Source organism: Triturus cristatus, chromosome 3_2 (assembly GCF_964204655.1).
Source record: "Triturus cristatus chromosome 3_2, aTriCri1.1, whole genome shotgun sequence".
NCBI lineage: Eukaryota > Metazoa > Chordata > Amphibia > Caudata > Salamandridae > Triturus > Triturus cristatus.
In genome coordinates this window covers 30,290,847-30,308,929 of record NC_140584.1, presented here as the reverse complement: position 1 = coordinate 30,308,929, position 18,083 = coordinate 30,290,847, and the positions used below count along the sequence as shown (strand labels likewise).

Below are 18,083 nucleotides of genomic sequence, written 5' to 3'. Positions count from 1 at the left end.
ATCAGCCCCTGGCAATTTGTTGTGAGCTTCACTCTACCTTCCCCCAGCCTCCACCCTCGATGCTTGCTCTTGATTTTATATATACATCCCCCACCCCCGCAAGCCGGTAACAAAATTGTATGCCCTTACGCTATCGACCACCTCTATCTCTACAGAGCGTGCACGTGTGGCATGGGGCGCTGAATTAGGTGTGGACATCTCCCAAGCTGATTGGCTTTATTGCTGTAACCAAACCAAGAAACTGTCTCCCAATTATCGTCTTCGTCTTATACATTTCAAATTTCTGCATAGACTATACCGCACCCCTGTTCAGCTACATAAATTGGGTCTCATACTTAAAGATAATTGTGTGCACTGCTCTGCCCCTGCTGCTGACTTCACGCATCTCGCTTGGCTGTGCCCCAAGGTGTCGGTCTTCTGGCAGGAGGTCTGTGCCGCCATCTCTGAAATTACCTCCACCCAGGTTCTCCCCGATCCACTGCTGTGCCTGCTGGGCTTTGTCAAGTTTTGTCCAGACTCCTCTCGCCGACTGACTGCAATGCTGCTTGTCCTCGCAAGGCGTAGGGTGGCTATGTGCTGGGGTCGTAGACCGGCGCCCAGGTTTGCACATTGGCTTGAAGACGCTTCGAGATGCCAGACCCTATTATTTGAGTTCTGGGATCTGATGCCTGCGAGGTCACGCCCACCTGACATCTAGGGCCCCCTAGTGACATATCTCCACTCACTACCACATTCAAGCAGAGCTGCCTCTCCGGCGCTCCCTGCCGGCACCCCGCCTGCGGCGGCCGCCGGTGCTGGACAGTGACTGCCTCCCTCCCTGTTCGTGTTCCCCCACCCGGCCTAGTCTGTCTCTCCCTCCGCAGGGCTAACATCCCCTCCTGTGGATTTCTGCTTTTCATGATATTTTTGTTGTGCCATACAGGATAACGGTACTATTGTACTAGAATTTCCATCTGTCTATTGTTTATTTTTTTTAAATTGCCTGAAGTGTAAGATGCTCTGATTTGATGCAACAGTGTAATGTGATCACTCTGAAGTAGTCAATAAAGGTTTTTGGGGAAAAAAAAGACACCTACTTACAACAAACAAGTACAATAAGCTCAAGTTCTGTAATTAATTATCTGTTGTGTATGTAGACAGGCTGGCAACAGGGACTGGGAGGAGAAACCAGTTGCTGAATCGTTTTTTTCCGTGGGTGTGTGTCCCACAGGTAGCCACTACCCAGGAGTGGGCTACCAAGCTCTTGAGGCAGAGAGAGGAGTTCTGCCATCTTGAGAGTGGTCAGAGTAGAGCTCTCTGGGATAGCTAGATGCCACACGTCACTGAAGTTGTCATCAGGTGGGAGGGACCCTGGCAGTCCATTTGTAGTGACCACGACCTCCCTTAAGGGCACTTTCTGGGCATAAAAGTGCCATTTCTGGATCTTATAAGTCAGCTCTTTCTTGACTGGAAGATTAGGAATGAAAAAGGACTGCCCTGCTGACCTTGGAACCGGTGAAGATGAAGCTGCACCACATTCGGACTGCAACTGTACCTTCTGCTCCTCAGGGTAGCGAAGGAAAAGACTTTGCTTGCTGTGTCTTGCTCGAGGTGAAGTCGTCTTCTGAACCCAGCTTGAAGCAGAGACAACAAGAGTCTATTATTAGACTTCCTTTTCCCACCATAGAGCCACAAAAACTGAAGAAGCCTGCTTGGAGAGAGTTGGTACCCCAAATCACTGAATCGCCTCTCCTTGTCGCCATGTAACCCAAAAGACCAGGACCCGATGCTTAAAAGTTGCACCTGAGTCTCCTGGACCCGGGAGAGCCAGCGGAATTGGTTGCCCACGAGGAGAGTTATCGAAGAACGAAACCGCTGCATTCGCTGTGTTGGGCGACTGGTACACCAGTGGCTACTGGACTTCTGCTGACTCAGAGAGGACTTCGAGGGATGTCAACCCCTGTGGCCAGAATCACCTGACAAGGACTGTTGACCAAGAAGTAGCCCCAGGAAGAGCCCCACAGCATCTTCAACGTCCTTGAGCATCTACAGCATCCTGTATCACGTGCATCAGGACCACTCAATTGAAGTCAATGGCAAGGAGTCTGGGGTGCTGCAACTGGGCTGGAGACTGCTTACCATCAGAAGGTAACTGTTTTGTTGGCCCTTTGGTTCCCTGCAAGAGTTGGTCGCCCAAAGTAATTGAGTTACCACATACCAACCTGTAAAAAAAATTCTTGAAAGTTTGAGTGTGAAATTTGTTAAATTTGACAGTGCTTATTCACAGTTGATTGAAAAGTCCTGATTTACTATCTCTTTTAAAATCATGGTCGATCTTTTTTTATTGTTAAATTCATAAAAATATAATCTATTTTTATAAATTGGTGTTGTATTCTAGAGTGTCAAGTTTTTTTCTTCTTCAATTTTTTTAGTGCTGTTTAAATGGTTTACACTTGTTCTTTTGTGTAAGCCTGATGTCTCAGGGCCACAGCTTCAGAGGCATGAGCTAAGGTTTAACAAACGAAACCTGACTTGTCCTTATGGAATTGGTAGTGTATTACACGGTGAGGTCTCACAACCACACCATATACACCCCTTTTCCTCACACCCTTGGAGTTTACTTCTTTTTCTTGGCTACTAGAGGAAGCAGATACAGTCCTTCAGGGCTCCCCTGAGTTCACAGACAGCAGGTCCAGGCCTTTTCTGTTCTTCCTCAGGTCCTGGAGTGTTCTGAAGTAGGAGCCATGCTGGAGGTGCCACATTTAAACCTGGCACAAGCTAGTGGGTGGGAATAGCTACTGGACACACGCTAACCATTGGGGGAAAAGGTCCTGGGGCCAACCCTATCCACTTATGGCATTTTCAAGATGGCGAAAGTCTTAAGTCACACTAAACTTGGGCACTGAGGGCTGTGCGTTGAGGGATGGTGTACTGTGGAATAATAGTATCCTCCCACAGCTAACACCAACATCCAGTTAGAAGCAGCCACCTTCCTGTCAAGCGTGGCCCCTGGTGTATATGTGAACCCAGCAGGCCTGTCAAGCAGGATTTGGCACTCAAGCAGGATTTAACACTGTAATGTCAAAAAGGATGCTCACAATTCCTACCCTACATATTCTTTGAGATTCAGAGGAGTGCCTGCCACCCATTCTTTTTAGCCTATTGTTTGCTCCTGGTAGGCATTTCACACCTTTTTTTATACCTATTCAAATGCTAATCTCTGACAGGTAGAAACTGGAGAGAAAATACAAATGAACCTTCAGGTGCTTCAGGACGGGAAAGGTTAGCTTTCTAAAAGTTACTTTTTCTGAATATTTATTAAAAATGCAACTTCACCATTGATTGGGGTTAAAAATAGTTTAATTAGTTTTCTAGCTAGTCCCATTCTCGAAATACAGCATTAGGATTTTAATCTGTTCTCTAGTTTCCTATATAGGACAGCTAGACCTGCCACAATGAAAATAGCTTTTGAGTGCTAGTCACTGTAACAACATGCTAACAATAAATTTATACATGTCCTACTTTAAAGTACCATGCACCCTGTCTTGCGGGCAACTAGGCCTACATAGACGTGACTTATTAATATTTTAAAAGGAGGTTCCGTCCTGTCATAGGGTTTATTTTGACAGGTTGAATTGAAGTTTCTGCAATACCCCAGTCAGGCTACACAGGATAGCCCTGTTTGCACTGCCACTGCAGTTGATGGCATAATAGGTACTGCACTTCACTGGCTACATTTAACTTTCAGTTACTGGGTACGCTTTGTACCTTACACTAGATACTTACAGGCAAGTAAATATGCCACTTAGGAAAATGCTATTTTAACCATGTTTAAAGGGGAAGCACAGCCACTTTAATACTGATAAGGAGGTAACATGCACCCAGTTCAAACCCCAGCAAAAATATAGGCTTAAGGAAGAGGTGAAAAATCTGTGGTGACCACTCAGAAAGACAGATTTCTTATACACACCCAAGTAGCCGGAGTGGCCATTAGTCATGTCATTTGATCTACCCATATAAACCCACTTGGAGGGTTTATATCGGTAATGTTATGTTTGAGGCATGTTAGCTGTAGATCACATGATTTGCATGCTTCTGCCATCTAGTGTTGGGTACGGATGTTTGCAAGTTGTTTTTGTTCGAAGAAGTATTTCCAGTCATGATGTAGGTGACTCCTCCTTTCGGTTATAGTGCGCATGGGCATCTACTCCATTGTTAGATTGTTTTTTTTCCACCATTGGGTTTGGACGGCTATTGCTGCGCTCCGCTTCGGAATCGATCCTCAGGTTCCCCCTCGGTTCGTACTCTCTCTACCTCGATGGTATTGTTTTTTAATGCGTTTTCTCTTTCTGCGGCTCTATTCAAATTTCAAGAATCTTCAACATTTTGACTGGAAGATCTGCAGGCAGCCTTCCGGCCCATCCGCATCCGTTTGGCTCCTCGTTGACGGAACATACTCCATTTGAATTCTGTCCCCTTTGCCACTCGAAATATCCGTGTACGGACTCTCATCTGGTGTGTGATTTGTGCTTGTCCCCCGAGCACAAAGAGCAAAACTGCGACTCTGCGATTGTCGGGCTTGATGTAGAGAGATGCAGCGGTTGGATGTCACACCGGACCTCTTCGGCGCAGACTCTGATGAAGAAGAGGTATTAGTGGCAGAGGAGGAGATGGCTTTAGCTCCGTCTGAATCCCGATCAGACTTACAGATCGACCTCGAGGACGATGATGTGCCGCACAGACAAGGGGACATGAGTACCGAAGTCACCTCCTTTCCCCCCCCTCCCCTCCCCCCTCCCCCACCGTCCCTAAGAAATCTAAGGCTTTGGAACCACCTCCGCCCCAAGGTCAAGGTCTACACCGAGAAAAGGTTTCCAACACTCCGCCTCATGGCTCTGCACCAAAACTCTCTGAAAAGCCGGCTCTGGACAGAGTCGGCCAGAGGCCACTTCCAAGCCGAAATCTTCCAGCTCGAAATCCAAGATCGGTTCTGAACCGAAACCTTGGACACCGAAAATAAAAAACATCCCTCGGAGTCGAAACCTTCGGCACCGAAAAGACATTCCGGCTTGACTCCGAAAACGTCAGTGCTGAAAAGCAAAGACTTGCCTGCAACACAACTAGATCCAAACATAGACACTGTACCTCGTAAACTGGAACCAAAACAGAAAAAGCTGTATATTCACCTGGACACTGGCATATCCATGCTAAAATACCATCTAAGCACAAGCTTTCTGCGGATGATAGCCCATGCAAAATTCCTCTCAAGAAAAAAAGTGTAGGCACTAGTCCTTTGTATACACTTCCATCTCCCTCGCCTCCTCCTCCTCCTCCTCCCTCTCCTCCATAGCTTGATCCATTACAGATTACACCTAGTCAATCTCCTCTACCTCATTTTCACACAGGTGACACTGAGGATGACGATGCACAATTATCAGATCCTTGGACGGGACTACACAACTGATCCTCCACAGGGCACAAACCCAGATCTTTATCCTGTCAGGCCATCTCCACCTGATGACAATCTGTCTTACCAACATCTTATTGCTAGAGCAGCCGAATACCATGGGGTGGAGGTGCATAAAGAGTGTTTTGAGTAAGATTTTCTCTTTGACACTCAAGGATCCCATAAGACCAGTCAGACACTGCCTCTGCTCAAGGACATGTTAAGCCACACAGACGATATGTTCGATGGCAGGAGTATGCAAAGCATGTGAATCTACAGCTCTACCTGCCAAGAACAGATGCTTACTGGGTAAGTAACATTGGGGCATATGTATCGAGCCCTTTTCCCGTTCGCAAACGGGCCGATTCTCAGAACAGCCTGTTTGCGAACAGGAAAAGGCCTTTTGGGATGTATCATCCCAAAAGGGCATCGCAAATTAGAGAATCTCAAAATTTGCGATTCTCTATTTTGCGATTGCTTTTAAGGAATCGCAAATTGCGATTCCTTAAATGCAATGTATGAAGCACAGCAAAAGTGCAATTTGTGTGTGAGGAATCGCAAATTACCACCAACTTCAAGTTGGTGGTAATTTGCTATTTCTTTGAAAAATTCACTTTTTGGCATTTTTCAAAGTGCTATGTGACGCACAGACATGCCCTTGCGGCATGTCTGTGCGCCACATGTGCACACATACATATTTCAGGGGTGCAACAGGGTGTCCTTTTGACACCCTAACACCCTTGAAATTGCATTCTCATTTTGTGATTCTCAAATTGCGAATTGCAAATTGAGAATGTCTTCCCATTCATTCCTATGGGCTAGGAGGCCCATAGGAATGAATGGGAAGGTATTCCTTAATTGTGATTATCAATTTGCTAATGCAATTAAGGAATGCCAAGGAATCGCAAAACATTTGCGAAATATTTGTTACATCCCATTTGCGATTCTCAAATAGCGATTTCGATTCTCTAAAAATCGCTATTTGAGAATCGCAAATACGGTATTTGATACATATGCCCCATTATCCTTCTGCCTCGTTTGAAATTCATATACATACCTGACCATGGCGACAGATTTCCACAGTGCTATTTGTGCTTGCTATGAAGCTCTAAGCCACCAAGATGAAACCAGAGAGAAGAGGAAAGGGCAATTGCTACAGGATGATTCACATCTTCTCACTCTAGGTGGACAACATCCTTTTGTTTCTGCTCGATGGGCTTGCTGGACTCAGTGCAGGTACTGAATGCATTTGGATGTGTGTCAGGAGTTTGCATGATTGTCCAGATTCTCTCGAGTAGAACGTATGAACGGAAGGGGGTTCAAACATTGGATTTTACCTGGGAACCAAGATCATTCTATTATCTGGATGTCCAGATGTATCATAAGGATCTGGCTCTAGTGGCAGGGAACTGGACATGGTGGTGACAGTATTGAACATTTGTGTTGCTTTTTGGATATTTCTGCTCCTATCAGATGTTGCCCACATAGCGCTCTCCAAACTGGTAATGCTCTCTTACATGCTATACTATTTAGGAATCTTTCACATCTGGTTCCTAGTTCACTTTCTAAGGAATTGAACAATCAAGTGTCCGACTTGATATGGAGCTCTGAGTGGCACCTAGCGATAATGGCAAAGTTGAAGCTGTCAGTGTGGGTGAGGGAGAGGTGTGTTGCACCGGATTTTGAACTGAGCTTCTTAGCCACACAGCTCCAGTGGATGGCAAGGAAGTACTACTGTATCACTTGATAGTTGAAAGAGGGCCAGTAATTATGGATAGCACTGAAATCTGGAATAGGTGCATGTCAGTCCCTGGTGTATTCACATTGACAGAGCTCATCATAGTGTTCTTGTGGAGCTTCTAAAATGTTATAAACCTTCAGCTGCAGTGGACAGTAGGCAGTCTGAGATTTGTTGGCCATCTGAAATTACCTCTTTATCAGCATAATCATTCATTCTCATGTTCATCTGTGTCAAAATACGAGCAGGTGGATGGTCTGTCACCTTTAGAGGAGACGGGTGCTTCCCAAAGCTTAGTGGAACTTTTACTGATGGTGGAATGGAGATAAGCCCCAACAACCGATGGTGGAGATGGTCATCTTGTCATCAACTGTGCTGTTGTTGTTGAGCTTCTCAACAAGTAGATCATCGACGACAATCATTTGACATTCAATGACGAGGTTAACATTGATGGCCGCTGGTGACCACATCGTTGCTCAAGGTGCTGATGAAGAGGTGGATGGCATCAGTGATGGAGATGTGGAGACGAATTGGCATATGACAGGACCACCTTCATCATTGAAGTGGCTGCACTCTATGACAGTTTTGTGGAGAGATGTGGCAAGGGGTCCAACAAGGCTCATTCTGATGCCATCTTTTAAGGGGCAAAGATCATAATGATGCATGAAGGCTGCAATAAGAGAGATGATTGGCTTTTTCAGACTTGAAGGTTGATATCAGAGGTACTTTTATAGCGAATACTTCTGACATCTCCTGGTGCTTTCTTTACTGCACTTTTTAGGCAAATGTTCCAAAGGGGGCACATTGTAAGTATATACATTTTACACCTGTTGAAGGAAGTTATTTTGCTAAGCAGAGCTCACACACACAGCAGGAGGCACAGCAGTCATGAAAATGTGCGTTATGTGCAGAAAAGAGAAATAAATAAATGAATAAAAGACATATGTATTATAAATATGCAATGTTACAGCACAGTGCATATCCAATACTACACACTTCTCACCAGATCACAGTTTTAAACGGAGAGCCTTTTCTGCAGCGATTCATTAACGAACCATTTGGTCTCAGCGTATTACTTATTGTATTCGCGATGTGGCAGAGTATAGGAGGGATGCAATCTAATGTTTAGAGGAAGTGTGGCTAGGTTATTTTCTAACTGTTGGCAAAACGTGATGCAGACACTTCTACGCTCTATTGATGGATTACTAAATACAGTTATTAACCAGACAGTGCACATCTTCAGGGGTGTGATACTTTCATAACACAGACAAAATGACCCTGATTACATTGCTGCTTTTTAATCCTATGCATTTCCATTTGATTTGTGAAGATTGCCTCTCACTGTGACACAAAAAATTATTTAAGGTTGTTTACGCATTGTATCCCTCAATGCAGAAGAGGTAACACTTAGTGATTCATTCGTGGTAGCAGATCTTTGTACATTCACTCACTTTTAACAGTGTTGTCTTTCATAGCAAATGGTGAAATGCTATATAAATTTCAAAACCAAAAATGCAATCCAAACATCCAAACAAAATATCCCATACAACACCTGTTCTCTGCATCCACATCTGTCAGTAGCTGGGCTCCTGATAGAGTACGGTGTACGCCATGGGGTACTGGGGCTCTTGCCACAAGTGTTTGTGTTGTACTGCACCCTTCGGGGCACTGAAGCTCTGCCCATGCTTAGAGCTGCACTTGGTGGGCAGGTTTAATTTGTTCATTTTTGTCTTTAACATCCCTTGGAGCATTGGATATAATTAGAACCATATCCGATCATTGAGTTTATCTCTATTGCTACATAGAGAAGTCTGTTGATCCTTGTCTGTCTGATCACAGGTTGCCCAATCAAACACGTTTTGTTTCCATCTGCAGCTTAATATCCCTAAAGAGACACTCATAGATTTTGGACATATGGTTGATTAAGGACCGTTTGGGTACTGCCTCACAGAGTATTGGCTGTCCATCCACAGACACGTCCTACCCAAAAAGGCTACATGGGATGCTGGCTCTCTGCGACGACTAGCACTCTGGTCACATGTAGACCATATAACAAGAAAGCATTCACAGGAGTTCCTTATGTTGGACCACTATGGAGAGAATTGCAAGGAGCTTACTTCCATCCTAAAAAGATTCCTTAGTATAAAAAAGTATGTTTTAAATGCAGTACAGCAATCCAACAGCACACCTAAACTTTAATAACCCCTTCCTCTTTTCTAGTATGCCCATTTCAATGTGGACCTTGTAGTTGTATATTTCACCGTTTATCTGTTACATCACAATTGCAGATTTTAGTTCTAGTGCACCACTGCGTAATGGTTGTTTTAGTTGTTCATGGAGTAAGCATTCTCTCATAAATTGCTTTAATTTAAATCCTAGTAGGTATATTGTTTATTTTGGAGCTCATCGGAGTATAACAATCCGTTAGGAGCTTGGTGGAATGACCTCAGCTATGTCAACGAAAGAGCAGTTCATGGACCAGAAAATGTCTACAGCTTTGTGTTGTTAAACCATGAACTACCCCACAGAACACTGACTTTACTAGTGTTTCCTTTTGAAAAAGATACAAACTTACTACAAGTAGTGCAAAGCACAATTGAACAACAGTTCATGATCAATATGTTTATTGCCTTCATCTTACTGCCCTCTTTGTGTATGAAAATCCTCCTGAGTTAATTGTTGGCTCTGTTTCCACTACAGGTGTGGTATGCCGCTTCCTACGCAGAGTATGTAAATCACAAGATCTACTACATTTCAGAAGAGGAGAAGAAAGGTATGTTTATTTTCCATTCTGTCTTTTCACTTTTCTTTTTACCATGCTTTGTCTTGTTTTCAAACACTCTTACATTTTATGGTTTTTGTTTAATCTCCTCATTTCTTAGTTATCGCCTTGTTCTCTTTCTTACAATTGATTTAGAAAGAGTTACACAAGTAATTTATCACAAATTAACCCCTATTGATCTCCTTCATTTCTATTAAACATGTGAAACATGTAACGAGATCAAAGTTCAATATGTTTTGAATATTCTTTTCGAGATATCCTCTGAAACTCACATTATATATCTTTAATTATATTCTTTAAGGAAAATATTTTTGACCTTATGTGTGCATTTGTGTGTATAGGCGTTTTATCGTACGTTAACAAATGTGATACGTTATATTTTGTTGAGAAGCAAGCTGCAATCCTTTTCATTTAGGGTTTGTTCATGCTTGCGGTCAACAGCTTCCATGCTGAGTCATCTGCTTGTATGTGGAATGCCCACCATTAGTTCTGAGTTGTGAGCCAGACAGCATTCACATTTGAGGTGATAGTTGTATGCAGTGAGGATGTCCACCAATAAGCTTTAAATTAAAAGATGAGTGGCTGTCCTAACTATTTTTAACCCTTGGATGGAATTATGATGGATGAACGTTTTGAGTTTTCAGTGCCTTCTGAATGTTACACAAACCACACACCAAGTGTAATCTATAGTCTTTACTATTTCTACTCTCATTAATTTTTATTTGTTTCTCTTGACAAGCAGTTTATAAACATTCATCTTTGTGTCAGCTAGAGTAACAACCTGAGATGGCTGTGTAAATTAATTGCTTGTTGTTCACATCTGTCTGAGACTTTTATGTCGATTAAGAGATGGAGTGACAACATTTATAGATCGCCCACCACAATTAGGGGTCTCTTGATGCTTGTCTAAAGCTGCCTATCCAAACAAGGGAACCTTCAGCTTTTGAAGAAATCCGGGGTTTCTAAACCTTTGTGTAATGAGAGCTACTTCTGATCAGTGAAAATCATTGTAAGCTACTGAAGGCTGAGCAACTCGCACATTGTTACCATGCATCCCAATGCCCAGCTTAATTGAATTTAAGCCTATTGTTCATAGACCCGGATACTATGCTTTGAACAAAATACTTTGAATAGGGGCACTATGACTGTGCTACCATGTGAGTCAGTAGCCTATGAACATGTGTACGTATGAATGGAATATATGTGTATGGGTGACTAAGAGCCTGTGTTGTTTGTACTTATGGCACAGGGCATGCCTTTGGCCATATGTAGCCCCCCTACATGTGTAACCCAAACATACAACCATATTTGTATATGGAAACATTTAAAGTGCAGAAAACTTTTCTACAAAAATGTTCATGACATGAAACATTTTTCTGCACTTTAAATTTCTCCCACTTAAAAAAAATTGTTGTATTTTTCAGTTAGAATATGACAGTGTCTACCAGCCACTGGGAGCAAGATACCTGCTGTGTATGAAGGGAAAACTTTAAAATGGAAGAAAATTTAACCTAAGAGTTAACTTTATGTTTAAATGGATTCTATAAAACCTATCTCTTAAATGTTCTCCCATTCCCAAGTATCATATTTACAAACATAAGGCTTCTTGCTCCCAGTGGCTTGTAGACACAGTGCCATATTTATAACAGCAAAATATAGCCATTTGTTTAAATTGGAGGAATTCAAAGTGAAGAAACATGCTGTTCAAGGCATGTGTGACTGCAGATACACATGCTTTGCATACTCCTGCCATCTAGTGTTGGGTCCGGATGTGTGCATTTTGTTTTTCTTGAAAAAAGTCTTTCGAGTCACGAGGTAGGGTCATTCCTCCTCTTGATTATAATGAGCATGGGGATTTACTCCATTGTTAGATTGTTTTCTTTCTGCTGACGGGTTTGGAGTGGTATTTTTGCGCTCCAGTTCATGACAGTTTTTGGGATCCTTTAGGTGTGTAATCCACTTTTACCCTCGTTGGTGTTATTTCTAATGCGTTTCCTTCCTTGCGTATCGAAGATTGGAAGAATTTCATTCATCGGATCGGCGTGCTTTATCACGGTCTTTGGGCCACGCCTTTACCCTCACTCAGCTCCATCGATGATACTCAGCTCCAGTTCATGACAGTTTTTGGGATCCTTTAGGTGTGTAATCCACTTTTACCCTCGTTGGTGTTATTTCTAATGCGTTTCCTTCCTTGCGTATCGAAGATTGGAAGAATTTCATTCATCGGATCGGCGTGCTTTATCACGGTCTTTGGGCCACGCCTTTACCCTCACTCAGCTCCATCGATGATACTCAGCTGATACAATGGACTCCGTTTCGATTCTGCCCCCAGTGCCACTCGAAGAACCTGTGGACCGATCTTCATCAGGTCTGCAACCTATGCTTATCCCACCAGCACAGGGAAGAAGACTGTGAGGCTTGCCAGTCATTTCTTATCCCTAAAAAGGATGGCTCGCTATGGCTGATTTTAGATCTACCGCCTCTAAATTACTACATACTATCAGAGCACTTCCATATGGTCACACTTCAACAGGTGCTTCCACTTCTACATCAAGGTGACTTCTTGTCAGAACTGGACTTAAAGGACGCTTACTTTCACGAGCCCATTCATCCAGCACATCTCAAATACCTCCGGTTTAAGATAGCAGGAAAATAATACCAATTCAAGGTCCTTCCATTTGGAATAACCACTGCACCAATAGTGTTCACCAAATGCTTAGCAGTGGTAGCAGGGCATTTAGGCAGACAGAACATTCATGTCTTTCTGTATCTAGAGGACTGACTTATCAAAGCCCGTACACACTTTCTTTGCGGTCAACACACTCAGTTTACCATATACCTCCTTCATCAATTGGGGTTCACTATCAATAACCAAAAGTCTCATCTTCGACCTTCACTGCTGCAGCCATATCTAGGGGTTATGCTCAACACTCAATAGGGTTTAGCCTATCCAAATGCAGCCAGAATTAAAACAAAATTCAAACACTGCTACCACAATTTCAAGCCAATCAATTCTTGACAGTCAAAACTCTCATTCATCTTTAAGGAATGATGGCATCTTACATTGCTATAGTGCCTCATGCAAGACTGAACATGTGTCCTCTACAAGAATGTTTAGCACAACAGTAGACTCAGTCTAGTCACAGGGTCAACTGGAAGATCTAGTTTTGACAGCTGCACCCATCACTCTCTGCAGTGGTTGAACACACAAAACCTGGTGAAAGGGCGGCGGTTCATCGACCCTGTTCCACAGATTGTGGTAACAGCAGACGCATCCCTCACAGGGTGTGGTGCTCACCTACAAGATCTAATAGTTCAGAGTCTCTGGGCCTCCAGACACCAGAATCTCCATATCAACTACCTTGAGGTTCAAGCTTTTCACCTAGAGCTGAAAGCATTTCTCCATCCAGGAGGGAGACTCTCTAGGGCTCCAGACAGCCGCAGAAGAGGAGCACAGAGGCAGGGCACCAGCAGCTGGGCAGAGGATCACAAAGCAGATTGCAGCAGTCCCCACACTCACCAGGGGCCAGGACTACAGGGACCAGCCTGCAGTGCAGCCTATGCCGTCATCAGCAGTGCCACGAGTCGCTTCAAAAGCTGTTGCGGACTCCCGCAGCTGGGGACGCTTGCAGGCAGCACCCGGGCAAAGCCCGGGCCAAGGGCAGGCACATCATTGCCAGGAAGAGGCAGGGCAGGGCCACCCCTGTTTCAACTGGCATTGGGTTCTAGTTTACCTAAAGACGGTGGACTGTTGAGGTACTGTTTGAGCGGACGATCTCCGGCACATTGGGATTTAACGTGTTGTCTAAAAAATATATTTTTATTTCTTTTCATCCTTGTTTGTTCACCCCATTGTGTGGTTGTTCTAAGGGTGGCTTGGGGGACTTTTGAGGGGTTAAAGGACCCATTAGCTCCTTAGCTTGGGGAGAGGTCGTCTTGGTCTTATTTGTTTATCTTGAAACGAAGATTTGGAATGGGGAAAAGGAAATCCATGGCGGGCAGTGGTAGCGGGGTAGGAGTTGGGCGGGACAATAAAGGGTAAAAGGCCAGAAGGCACAAACATGCAGGGAGCAACTGTGTGTTAGATAGGATAGATATTCTTATTAGTGAGTGTGAGGACATACAAGAAGTTGATTCAACCACTCATACAGCAAACGCCAAATCCTCGCATCGCCCAACTCAATCTGCTGGCACAATTAACGTCACCACGCCCCGCCAACTAGCTATTCCAGCTATACCGTATAGACCTATAAGGAAAGAAGGTTTAGAGCCCTGTGGGGAGGGAAATCCAGCTGCAGGGAGGGGTAGTCGATCCCCAAATAAGTCCCCTGGGAGTGACTCACGAAATGTCAAGACCACAGGAACTCCTCTGGATCTGGACGATGCTCAAAGGGGTCCACCCCTTGACATCCCCAAGTCCAACACTAAGGTTACAGAGTATTGAGGCGATCGAGTGAGGGGAAAGGAATTAGGGTGGGAACAGCTGGGAAAGGGAAACCTGTAATCAAAAACACATTGATTAATACATACAGGTCTCACTAGAAGGAAACTAGCACCTGTAATACAACCTCCACCTGTCTCGGTATTCCTTTCAAATAATAAGCGAGTCAAAATCACAAATGTAATCCACTGAGAAAAAATAGAGAATGATATTGTTCAAAGGAGTGATGCTTAAATATCTGTATCTAAGGAAAACAACAGTTCACGCAGTTGAGGAAAGAGATTCCAAGCCAATTAAACCATTAGCAAAATTGAGGAAAAATCCGGAATCCAAAATCACTGCAAAAGTACCAAGGCAATTAAACCTGTAACAGGCATTCAATTCCTCAGACTCATCTCACTTTTCCTTCACATAAATAGTTTCGAAGAAGAAGATCAGGAGCGAGTTAAAAATCACCGCGCTCTCAGCTCCTTCCCACCAAGAGTCTCGAAAAATAATAACTGGAGCAAGAACCACAGTGCTCACAGTTCAAATCCCAGGAATAGTCACAAGCACCAAAAACGGGCGAGAGAAGAAGGACCTCCACGATAACCCGTCCCAGTTTCTCTGCCTGCGAAAGTCTCCGTGCACTGACTTACCGGGAACAGGAAGTTTTAGGCAGCAGACACTCTCTCTCTCCACAATAATGCCTCCAATGGCGCTCGGGTACCAGCACTTCCAGTCCGGAATGGAGAGAGAGACGGAATTTCCCCAAACAGTCAAGAACGGCTCAAAAACTCCAACCAGTAGCCGAAGGGGGTGTAAGACACAGCTTCAGAACGCACAGAAGTTTCCCCACACAAACAGAATTACGCATGCTGCGGTATGCGCGCAGCCTCCCTAAATACCATGGGGCTCCTCCCACCATGGCATTCTGGGACATGTAGTTCCCTGTAAAGAAATTAAGCAAAAAGGACGGCCCATAGAGCAGGCACGCCATGTCACATCCTGACAGTATGCCCTCTCCCCAAGTGCCTACTAGAACCAGGCTTGCCAGGGCAGCGGGCGTGGAAGCTGCGCACCGCACGAGGAGCGTGGACGTTCGTGCATGGTTCCCAGGAATCATCCTCTGAGGAGTAACCTTTCCATGAAATTAGGTACCATAACTGGCCCCGACGGTATTTGGAGTCCAGAACTCGACGCACCTCATATTCCAGCTTGCCATCTCTAATCACCGGTAGAACTGCTTTGCGCCTTGCCCCACCTGTAGGTTTTAGTAGGCCGACATGGAACACTGGATGGATTTGCAAGGAAGCTGGCAACTGAAGTCTATAAGCCACTGGATTGATTTTATGCAGCATCTTGTAAGGGCCAATAAATCTTAGATGGAACACGCTGCATATTTTGAATTGGATGTTCCTGGTGGACAGCCACACTCTATCACCAGGCTGAAAACAGGGCCCGCTTGTCTTCCCATCTTTTGTAGGTTTGTTTGGTACGCCTCAGACTGTCCTGTCTTGTGCGCTTTCTGTAAGTTTTTTACATGTTGCAACAACGTAGGTTGCGTGACCACCTCGCTTGGGATAGTCAGTGGTAACATTGTAGCATGATAACCAACATTGGCCTTGAATGGTGTTTCTTTGATTGAACAGTGCCAAGCGTTATTGTAGGATAGTTCTGCTAACCACAACAGGGATACCCAGGAATCACTGGCTTCCTTGGAAAAGCATCGAAGATATTTTTTAAGCGACTGATTTAGTCTCTCTGTTTGCCCATCAGTTTGAGGATGGAAGCTGGTTGACAGGGCTGCTTCGACCTGAAGGGTCTTGCACCACATCCTCCAAAACCTTGCGATGAATTGAGGCCTCTGTCGGATACGATAACTCTTGGGAGCCCATGTAACCGAACCACATGGGACGGTAAATTCCTGCATGGAATGAAGTGTCCCATCTTGGTCAAGCTGTCTACCACTACCATAATTGCATCATACCCCTGATCCTTGGGTAGGCCAAGAACGAAATCCATGCTGATGGTCTGCCATGGCAGCTCCGGTGTGGGAAGTTGCATTCGTTTTTCCTTCCCCTTGACTGTCTCATTCTTGTTGCGGGCACATGTCTTGCACTGTGATACCCATCGCATTACATCCAGTGCCATCTTTTCCCACCAGAATTTGCGTTAAACCAGATGTAAAGTTTTGGTGCCTCCTGTATGACCGGCCAAAACGGAGTTGTGACACCAGTTGAACGCTTTCAACCTGAGTTCTTGTGTTGGCAGGTACAGTTTGTTCCTATACAAACGCACTCCATGTTTGAGTACGGTGGTCATCCTGCTCAGCCCATTCTTGCCAACAGGCCAGTGTTTTCTGCTTTACCATCTCATCCAGAAATCTATCTATGGTGACAGCACAAAGCACTTTGCTGGGGTTGACTATTGCTTCTGAGATGCTTTGTTGCTGCTCGCTGTCCTCGTCTTGTCGCGACAAAGCATCCGCCTTTCTGTTTTCTGACCCAGGCCGAAAGGTAACCACAAAGTCATAGTCTGCGAAGAACAACATCCAGCGCAATTGCCTTTGAGTGAGTTGCCTAGCCGCTTTCATGTACTGCAGGTCTCGGTGGTCGGTGTACACTGTAACAGTGTATAGAGCCCCCCACAAATAATGCCTCCACTCCTGAAATGATTTTTTGATTGCCAATAGTTCCTTTTCGGCCACGGTGTAGTTGAGCTCAGGCGTGCTCAACTTCCTAGACAGAAAGGCCACAGGATGTAATTGTCCTGTGTATTTGTCTCTTTGTGATAGTACCGCTCCTATTGCTTCATTGGAGGCGTCTACCTCTACAATGAAGGGGGCCTTGATTTGTGGGTGTGTTAGTATAGGGGCCGTGGTGAAGGCTTTTTTCAAGTACGTAAAAGCGTTCATCGCTTCCGTGTTCCAAGAGAAAGGTATACCCTTTCTCAGCAGACATGTGATGGGGGATAACAAAATGGAGAAGTGCAAGATAAACCTTCTTTAATAATTGGCAAAGCCCAAAAAACACTGCACCTCTCTCACAGTTTTCGGGACAGGCCACTCTTGCACCGCTGCCACCTTTCTTTCAGCCATACTCAAACCATAGGGACTCAATACCACCCCCAGAAACTCTACCTCTGATGCATGAAAAACACATTTGCTCAGTTTACAATACAAGCTATGGTCCCTGAGTCTCTGAAGAACCTGAGAAACATGTGTCACATGTACATCCTGATTGTTGGAATAAATCAGGATATCATCTATATTTACTACCACAAATGTATCTACAAAGTCTTTGAGTACATCATCAAGAAAGAATTGAAATGCCGCCAGGCCGTTGCACAGCCCAAAGGGCATAACCAAATACTCAAAGAGTCCATAACGCGTCTTAAAGGCCGTCTTCCTTTCATCTCCCTCGCGGACACAAACCAGATGATAAGCCCCCCGTAAATCCAAATGGGTGTGCTTGCCTCACCTGGTCCAATAACACGGAGATAAGTGGAAGAGGGTATCGATTCCGTACCGTGTTCTTGTTAGCATGCGGTAATCGATACACGTCCTCAAATCTCCATTCACCTTAGAAATGAAGAAAGGAGGCGATGCCGCAGGAGAGCGGGATGGTCTAATGAAACCAATATCTACATAATGGTCCAGGTACTCTCTTAGGTGATTTGTTTCTGGCTCGGATAAAGCATATACCCGACAAGAAAG

At 44.5% G+C, this 18,083-nt stretch overlaps 1 protein-coding gene across 3 annotated transcripts in view; it reads left to right on the top strand.

Moving 5' to 3' along the window:
• The window catches only part of PRDM10 (PR/SET domain 10), a 1,096,800-nt gene that overhangs the window by 312,607 nt on the left and 766,110 nt on the right, over positions 1–18,083 (top strand). For all 3 annotated transcript variants that reach the window (XM_085647206.1, XM_085647205.1, XM_085647207.1), the window contains exon 9: positions 9,864–9,936. In XM_085647206.1, coding sequence (XP_085503332.1) covers positions 9,864–9,936 — 73 coding nt within the window. The remainder of the gene's footprint in view (positions 1–9,863; positions 9,937–18,083) is intronic.